Below are 9,192 nucleotides of genomic sequence, written 5' to 3' on the forward strand. Positions count from 1 at the left end.
ATTTTCTTTTTCTATTTTGCAATCATTAATTGTAAAATTGAGTACCTACAAAATTGAAAAATACTACGTAAAATGATAAATATTTGTATTTTAATGTAAAATAGTAAATATGAATTTTTTATTTATTTTAAAAAAAAGCCTTGACATTTCAACTATTTTTAATGGTATTTATAATGCTTTTGGCAAATATAACGGACATAATTCATGGTAAACATCGAAGAATTATAAGTAGAAATTAAAGGTGGTAAGTAAATTTTTAAATGTATCTAATGAAATATCTTATAGATTTTTTTTCCTAAAATAAAGCAACTAATGTTGTAAACAATTAATTTATTATAAAAATATTAAATAATACTACATGAACACAAAAACACACAACGTTTAAGAAAACATATTTGATATTCATACAAAGTTTTGATTACACTGCGATAAAAAAAAATTGATTATATTCTGGTGGCAGTTTCTTTCGTAAGTAAGATATGTGAAGCAATATATATAAATATATGTGGTGAAGGATTTTGTATTTTTGAAAATAATTAATCTTTAAACCAAAAAATAAACAATCAAATTACGTGTAAAAAAAATAGCTATCAATCAGCTATTGAGTATAGAAACACATATTTGGTATCTCATAAAATATTTTTATTATACTATGCATTTTTTATTATTCTAGTGCCGGCTTATTTAGTAAGAAAACATATGAATAATATGTATAAATATATAAAGAGTAAAGTATCGTTTTTGTCCCCAATGTTTGGGATAAGTTTTAAAGTTCTCTCTAACATTTGAATCGTCCTATTTAAGTCCCAAACGTTTCAAAACTGACTCAATGTTCACTATAAGATTTATATATATTTGTGAGTGTTTTTTAAAGGGGGTTTTTAAAAACTTCCACAATATATTTTATTTGTGACATTTTAATAAACTCCCACAGATTAACAATGAAACTCCACCGTTATAATTATCAAGTAATTAAAACTCTTTCAATATCCATGAGAACACTCGAATAGAGAACTGAAGAGTCAGAGCTCATCGAAACCCTAAACTTGCGATAGACATCTCCACCGCCATCTCCGCCGCTGCCTCCGCCGCCATGGCCGCCGCTAGAGTTCATCTCCTTTCTGCTTCTGCCATAAAGCCATTGAGATCGAGCCAAGGCATCACTTTCACCAACGCGTTTCCAAATCTAATCGCAACGCCCAAGCCTTTGAGATCGAGAGAAAGTACCTCTTCGGTCAACTCTCCTCCGCCAATGACGCTCATGTTCTCCATCGGCATTCTATCCCTTGTGTACGCTCTTCTTTCCACTCGTTCTCAGTTTCTGGTTCTCCTTCTCTTTTTCCTTTTTATTCGTTTTCGTTGTTTTTCATCCGCAAATTCTGAATGCTTTGCTATGTGATATAACATTGTTTCAAATTATCAAGCACTCCAAGTGTTTGATGAATTGTTTATTCTCTTAATTGAAATTCTGATAAATTGATTTGCTCATTTTTGAATTTTGATTTTGTGATACTCTTTTATTTTGATACTAATATTTCGTGATACTGATAAATTGAGATTCAAGTGTGTTCCCTACAGCATTGGGTGTGAATCCAATGATCACTGTTCAGGCTATAGCTTATTGCACAGCACAATCTGTTCTTGAAGTTCTTAGAAGGAAAAGGTGTTGATGAATTATATAAAAAAAAAACTTTTCTCTGCTTCTGTATCTCCAGTGGTCTAGAATGAAAATCTTTGTTCAAATAACACACGTTGAGAAAAAGAAAATTGTAATAACTTTTAAGAGAGTTGTTCAATCATTCTGAGTGTTTAGTGTATTAGTGTTTATTTTGTCATAACATTTTTTAGTTAAAACTTTTGAGGCTTTAATAGTCATCTTAAGTTAGTAAAAAGTAGATTTAGACAACCTTCATGTCCTTACATAACACTGAATATTTTTTCTAATCTTATATATTTCAATGGCACATATATACAGTGAGGGAAACTTGACATCTATATCAAATTGAAATTTAAGATGATAGTGATATACTTTTGGACCAGGTTTAGTAAAAATTTGAGAAGACCATGGCAGATTATCTTTGAAGCTCAAACAATACATTTTCAGTATCAATGAACAAGGCAACCACATGAGTTTAGAATTCAGATCTGATTAATAACATAATTAATAAATTGATTTTATTTAGAAACATCTATGTCGCATGGTGTTTGTTAAATATCAAATTGGCTACATCTATGATCACATAATAAAAAATTTATGCAGACTTCATGATTTGAAGCAGTTAGGTGAGTCAACTTACTACATATGAATGATATTTTGTTATTATTACTTCTAATTCCACTATTTTGTTATTATTACTAATATGATATGATATTTTGCCTAGGATTACTGCATGATGTTGGCCATGGTCCCTTCAGCCACATGTTTGAGGGCAAGTTCCTTTCCCGGGTCTTTAATGGTGACAAATGGTAATTCTATGATGTGCTTGTTAATTCAGGTTTTCTGACTTCTCTCCGTACATTGAAGTTTCTTCACATGATTAATAGCACATGTTTCCTGCTTCTTCCAACAACATTCCAAAAAATTATATTTTCTGAATTTGTTTATTTCTATTTAAGGAGTTAAATTGACTTTCTAAAACCTGCAACAATGTGTTGGTTGAGAATTCATCCTTTTGAATTAACATTACTTTCAGGTCCTATAAGAAAATGTCAGTGAAGATGATAGATTACATGGTTGATGAACATAATATTGATATTGATCCTGAACTCCTCAAGAAAGTGAAGGTTAGACCTTAGATGTATGAAGTGTTTGTGGAATATATACATATATGTTTCTTTTCTTGTTTACATTTTGTAAATTGATACATCATGGACCTCTAAGCCAGGAGTAAAATATTACTTATTCCCTATGGTTTTATATGTTCCAATAATAAATTTCATTGACTGCAGGGTCTATGCATCAGTTTGAAAGTGAAGTATGCTCTCTTATTTCTATTTACTATTCTGTTTTCATCATTTAGCCTTTGAGATGAAGGATGGAAGAGAGGTACTCTTCTTCTCTATTATTTCTTGCTCTCTTTTCAAATTTTAATTCTGTTTATATATAATGTGTGCAGCTAGACTCACAATTTAAGAAAAGAAACCATTCAGCAACAATATTAAAATATTTAAAAAAATAAATATTTGAATATCAATATTAATTTGATATCATGTGCATAATTTAAGTATTAAATTGATGCAATTCTCTTTATTACTATTATTATTTACTATTTTTTTAATTAAAACGGGACTTAAGCCGATGAGAACTATAATCATTTGGGGTATGGGAATTTCTCTACAATCATTATCAATAATACTCCTAAGGTCCTATGAAGCATATCAACAAAATGAAAATTAAAATTTCTCTCCGATTCCGATTCCGATTCTGCGAAACCTTTTCCATTCCTACAAATGAGTGCAGGTACCATTTGCTTATTCTATTCCTCGCCAAATTTATTATTATTATTAGGGTTTAAGTAATTTATATAAGCACTAGCTGGATTTTAATTGAAGCGCTGGAGGAATTTTTGCTTAAATTTATGTTTCTTCAAATATGAATTTTTTCTTCTATCGTGTGAATTTGGTGAAATAGTGAAGAAAATGATTGATAGTTGGTTTGATACACTTATTGATTATAATAGGTGGCGCATTTGGTGGCAATAGAGGGCTCTGTCCAGTGCCTCCTGAAAAGGGTATTTTCCCATTAGACCACATGCATTTATGTGACCTGGTAATGCTTTCATCTTAGTTTTTCAATATGCAACTGTGTCTTAACCTATATTATATCTATGGTTATAGTTGAATTTTGAGGAATAAGCCGTTGCAACTTGTGTATTTGTTTCTGGACGATTAGTCGAATCGATAATGAGTAAATGTTTCCTTAATGCTAATATTGATACAATCAATATGTTGATACAATCGATATCTTAGAAAGTAATTAATTCTTCCCTTATTTGGTCATAAGGAAGATGTTTACAAGGAATTGTTAGGGGGATAAATTATTTCTCATCAATTTTGTGTGTTGTGTTTGTTTAAGGAGAAGAAAGAATATTTGGGTTGTCTGAAAACTGCGGGTCACCAGTCTGAAAAATGCAGGGACTTCTCGAAAAAGTACTTGCAGTGCTGAATGGAAAAGTGAGTCTGGCTTTTCTGTGTTATAAATATCATATTTGATTAGCTGTAGTGTTTTTCTTTGTGTAGGTTAGCATAAGTTGGAATGTTTTTAGTGCACTGTTTCTTTTTTCTCTTCTGTCATGTTTTTAATCTTTGGAGCACAATATTGTTGTGTGAGTTGGTTTTTGTTCTATTTACAGTACAAAAGATTGGAGCATAAAGCAGAAGAAAAGGCACAAGCCCTAAAGCAGATTAGAGAGACAGTGAATCACAGAAATCATATAGATGGCAGTGTGAAATTGATTGGTACTTCATTATTTGGTGTTCCTAAAGTTAAGCAACAATTTGGTAAACAATTGATTGCTTTTTAACATAGTTTCACTTATTTTTCCTTGCTAATATTGTTATTTTATTGTCTTGAAAATATTGTTAATTAGTTGAACATCATATAATGATTGTCTTAAATATTTACACAAGTAGTGTACGTATAGTAGTGGAGTTAAGAGTTGGAATAAACACTGTTGGACTTGTTATCTGTAACACCCTAACTACCAAAGCTCACGCTTCCGGCTGCGCGACTCTGATAGGTCGGACATTACGACGACACTTATCTTATTTAATACTAAAATATGAGCCTGTTTGAAACTTTAAACCGCAATACCGCTCCCAAAGATACTTTCGTTCGATAACGTACATCCATAAATACCATACAACTTACAAAAACTCATAAAGGGTACATACATATATACACTTATATACATAGATAATATTATAAGCATTATCCAATACAATTCCTATCCCTCTTACAGAATATATCAAGATAAAGGCGAGGGTACAATAAACCATAACTAAAACAATACAGGGCATCACAACAACAATTAAATAAGCTCTTCGTAACTTCTGCGCCCATATCCTGAAAGGGGAAAAAATGTAGGGGGGTGAGAACATCATCCTCGAAAGGGTTCTCAGTAGAGGGTTTTTAGGAATTACTGTAATAGGATACATGAAGATAATCGCACCAGTGATTCATAACCGTCTTATGCCTCTTTTCAAAAACAACGGTTTACAATGAAAGTAAAGTCGGAAATCTTTTCAGAAAGAAGAACCGTTCAATTCTCAAAAACTCAAAAGCCTTTCAAAACGGTTTATCTAAGCGAAACCAAAATAGCCTTTCATATTTTATTCCAAACCAGAAACACAAGACCGAAATCAACCATCAGTTCATCTCATTCCAACCACGGCCCTAGGCCCAAACAATCCAACCAACAACCAATCACCACAATCCAACAGAGTCCCAGATGCAAACACAGATAGGAAGTTCAAGCACAAACAAACAGTTATTACAAGTAGAACAGTTAGCAATTAATCACATAGGCAAACCAAGTATAATATGCACACCCAACCAATGTCACACAAATGCATATGATGCATGCCTGTCCCTAGTGGCTGATGATATCATCTGTCGGTTATAGAGCCAACCCGACAAGTCCTGGTAGCTAACCATTGGACTGTCCCTCTGTCGTGCATCCCCAACTCGAGTTATACTCATCATAAACTTGATCATAATCATGATCCATATCCATCACCCTCACTGGTGAATACTTATCCATCACCATCACTGGTGAATATTTATGGGGGCGAGCTCATCCGGGCCTTTCACAGTGCCCGGCCACACTTACGACATAGGGTCAACAGAGTATCAAGTCTCGACCTGGAGCACGTGGTGGCTAGCCACTGCTACTACCCAGGGAAACTCGTATCTCAGATAGTGGAAGTGCAACATTCACATTTATCAATGATTCAGCATAAACATGCATTCAATCTCATCCATGGATCAACATCCATCTCAGCCATCCGGCTCACGGTTCAGTCCAGAACCAGCCAATATTCATATCATACACAGCCATTCTGGCTCACGGTTTAATCCAAAACCAACCAATATGTATAATCATACACAGCCATTCCGGCTCACAACAAGACAACACTTCCACCATTCAACATCATTAAATTCATAAAGTCGGCATTTAAGCCATAAATCATTTTCTCAATTCATTTCACTTTGAAATCGAGTTTCAACTCTTTTCAGCCTTGGCTTTAAAGATCTCATTTCTCAAATCATCTCAGGCTCATAAGCCACTTTTACTCAAGGTAAATTCCCCTTTGAAAACAATGCCACTCTCGGCATCCTCTTTCCAAACTTCCATAACCATGGCAAGTTAAAGATTTATTTTGAAACATTCAAAATCATCCATTCAACAATGGGATTTTATAACAAAGTTTCTCGGCAGAGTCCCAAGTCTTTAGGGGAGAATAACATATCTCATTTCGCCAAATTCATTTAAAATCATTAAAACATTGGCTTTCTGATTTGAGTAAGAAAATAGGATCTAAGCCAAACCGAGTCACGTAATCTTTACTTCTTTCAAAACCATTTCCTTTACTTAAACAAAACCGGCTTCAATTCCATAATTAAATCTGAAGCATTTCAAACTGATAAGAGAATCATTTTTGTTGTGTTAAACTAGAGTTCAAAAGATACTTTGAATCTTATTTAAAACGTCAAAATAATGAGGCTCATCAATCGAAATCCAATTCCTTTTAAAATCACGAAAACTCTCCCAAGGGACAATCTTTGTGTTTAATAGAGAAAAACATAAACCCGTTTTACCTTTTAAAACAGCCTCAAAGCAAAATTCTCTTTCGAATGACTTGTACCCAAAGACATACTGTTCTTCATGGAAAATAAGGAGAAATCATGATTCTCTTTTCAATAATTCTTTCAAAGCATAACTTCATTGCTTTCTTAATTGTTCTAAGCAAAGGTAATAAAAGAATCCATAATTTCACAATCCTCAAAATAGATAGGAAAGGCATTAAACTCAAAATTCCCCAATTAACATTTCAAATAAGGACTCGGATTCTATAGAAATTTCGGCAGCACCTCCCCTAAAACTTGGACTTTTGCCACCCGGTTCGGGTCCCAACTAAACCGTTTCTCATTCCTTTTCAACAGCTCAAAACCAGAAATCAATTCAAAAGCAAGCTAAATCCAACAGTCGCCTCAGTGGCATATCTCAAGGAAGCCATTTCAAAAATCAACTCAATATCAACCGATTTAACTCATTTCTAAAGCTCTAAAGAATCGGTTCAGCAATAAATCATTTATCAAAACCAAATCAATTAAAGAAACCCAGGCTGAATTTCAAGAGTATTCTATCTTTCACATCATCAAAATAATTGACTCAATTCAAACCAATCCTCAACGGATTAAACTCATTTCAAATCTTTAAAGAATCAACTCCAAACATTACATTTCACAAGCCACACAACAATTCGGCCAAACCAACATCCATAGTCATTCGAATCAATCAAATAATACATAAGGCAGATACAATCGCCAAATACACAATATCTCACATCAGTACCCATATGTAATAATTCCAATAATAAACTATAGTTTTTGGAAAGCGCCCCTACCTCAAAACGCAAATTCCATAATCCAAACGCCTCATCAAGTCCATTTCCGCCTCAACCCGAACTGACGGCAACCAAATCCTCAGCTCCGCTTGTTTTCCTCAATAGAAGAAACAACCTCAACGCCACAAGTAAACTCGGATTCTAATCCCTAGAACCGTCAACATCATAAACACTTTATTACACGGAATTGAACACTAATGCAGGGCTTTCGAAACAAAAATACTGACTAAAAAGGGCTTTTCGAAATGAGCCTGCTTACCGCAACAAGGGAAGAACAACTACACCGAGTAGCGGCAGTTCCGATGGTGTTTCCAGCAACACCCGTGCCACCACCGGCGGTTGGAAATGCAGAGCCGCAGGTCCTCCGGCAGCGACAACGTAACATATGACAGCCCCTTTATTAAACACAATAGTTTCAGTGACAGCTTCAAACAAATTGAATTGGCGAAACTAAGAACCAGAAACAGGGCAAGCTCACCAGAAAGGCAGCGACCAGAAATTCTGGCAGCGGCAGAGCAATTCCGGCGGCATAAACCGCAGCAACGGCGCGGATCTCCCTTCCTCCAGCGGTGACGCAGGTGGCTTCCGCGGTGACGACACCAGCCACAACAAGGACGGCGGCAGTGAGACCCCTACAGCGACGAGTTTTCTGGCGACAGAACAAGCAGAACTGGCGACGACAAGGAGGCCCGGCGACGGCGACCCAGGCGGCGATGGTCTCCCCTGTCGCGCTCTCCCTCTCACTGCTGTGCAAACTCCCGTCTCCCTCTCTCTTCGTGCTCGCCGGCAGAGGCAAGATGGCGGCGACTCAGCAAGGATGAGCTCCTCTGGTTCGGTGACAGATGCGCGGCTCAGGCTCCAGGGACAGGACGGCGGCAGACCCTAGTAGCAGCGGCAGCAGGTGTGGCTTCGACAACACCCAAGCGCGGTGAGGATGCAGCAGAGCCTTGCGACGGTGACTGGCGGCGACGCTCCTCCTTCCCCTCTTCACCGCAGCTTAGTCCCCCTCTCCCTCTCTTCTACCCTTTCCCGACTCAGCCTCCCCTTTCTTTTTCTTTTCTTTTGTTCAAGAAGAAAAGCAAGCTGCGCTTGCTATTGCTGCTGAGTGAGGGAAACATTGTGGGTGTTACGGCTGGGTCTTGGGGGAAAACGGGTCGGGTTATGATTTTTAGGGTTAGGGTTTCATTTTCAAAAATTAAGGTTAGGGGTAAAATGGTAATTTCAAATGAAATTAGAGATAATATAGTAATTAGAAATAAATTCTAGTCCAACAATAATAATGTATAAAAATACTATTTGCTCCTCTATTTTTACAAATTATTTTTAATAAAATGTCCCAACCAAATAATTAGAAATAATATACTTAATTTCTTCATTTTCCAAAATAGCAGTAATAATATTTAAAATATTACTTATCTAATCCAATTCATATAAAATCCTTATTATTTCATAACTATCAACCTTATACTTTAAATATAGAAAATAATCCAATAATTATAAAATTGGATAATAACCATAACTTATCTCAAATCCAATAAATCAAAACTTGCCTTAATTATCTTT

The 9,192-nt window shown here is 35.3% G+C and overlaps 2 protein-coding genes across 2 annotated transcripts; both read left to right on the forward strand.

Moving 5' to 3' along the window:
* Positions 1-2,365: 2,365 nt before the first annotated feature.
* Positions 2,366-3,027, forward strand: LOC148544034 (uncharacterized). The gene is made up of 3 exons (XM_088498053.1): positions 2,366-2,466; positions 2,694-2,784; positions 2,950-3,027. Exons 1-3 carry the CDS (start codon positions 2,366-2,368, stop codon positions 3,025-3,027), a joined length of 270 nt encoding a protein of 89 aa, XP_088354179.1.
* A 423-nt stretch (positions 3,028-3,450) lies between these two features.
* On the forward strand, positions 3,451-4,523 carry LOC107618906 (uncharacterized). The gene is given in 4 exon segments (XM_088498838.1): positions 3,451-3,460; positions 3,651-3,769; positions 4,076-4,177; positions 4,353-4,523. Coding segments are annotated over 4 exon segments (402 nt in total).
* Positions 4,524-9,192: the final 4,669 nt, after the last annotated feature.

The sequence above is a fragment of the Arachis ipaensis genome, chromosome B9 (assembly GCF_059453495.1).
Source record: "Arachis ipaensis isolate K30076 ecotype BB chromosome B9, ASM5945349v1, whole genome shotgun sequence".
Classification (NCBI taxonomy): Eukaryota; Viridiplantae; Streptophyta; class Magnoliopsida; order Fabales; family Fabaceae; genus Arachis; species Arachis ipaensis.

Coding starts and splice junctions, on each gene's coding strand:
- LOC148544034 (XM_088498053.1), top strand. CDS start 2,366: ATGATATTTTGCCTAGGATTACTGCATGATGTTGGCCATGGTCCCTTC. Junction 2,467..2,693: donor GTCTTTAATGGTGACAAATG/GTAATTCTATGA, acceptor CATTACTTTCAG/GTCCTATAAGAAAATGTCAG. Junction 2,785..2,949: donor AACTCCTCAAGAAAGTGAAG/GTTAGACCTTAG, acceptor CATTGACTGCAG/GGTCTATGCATCAGTTTGAA.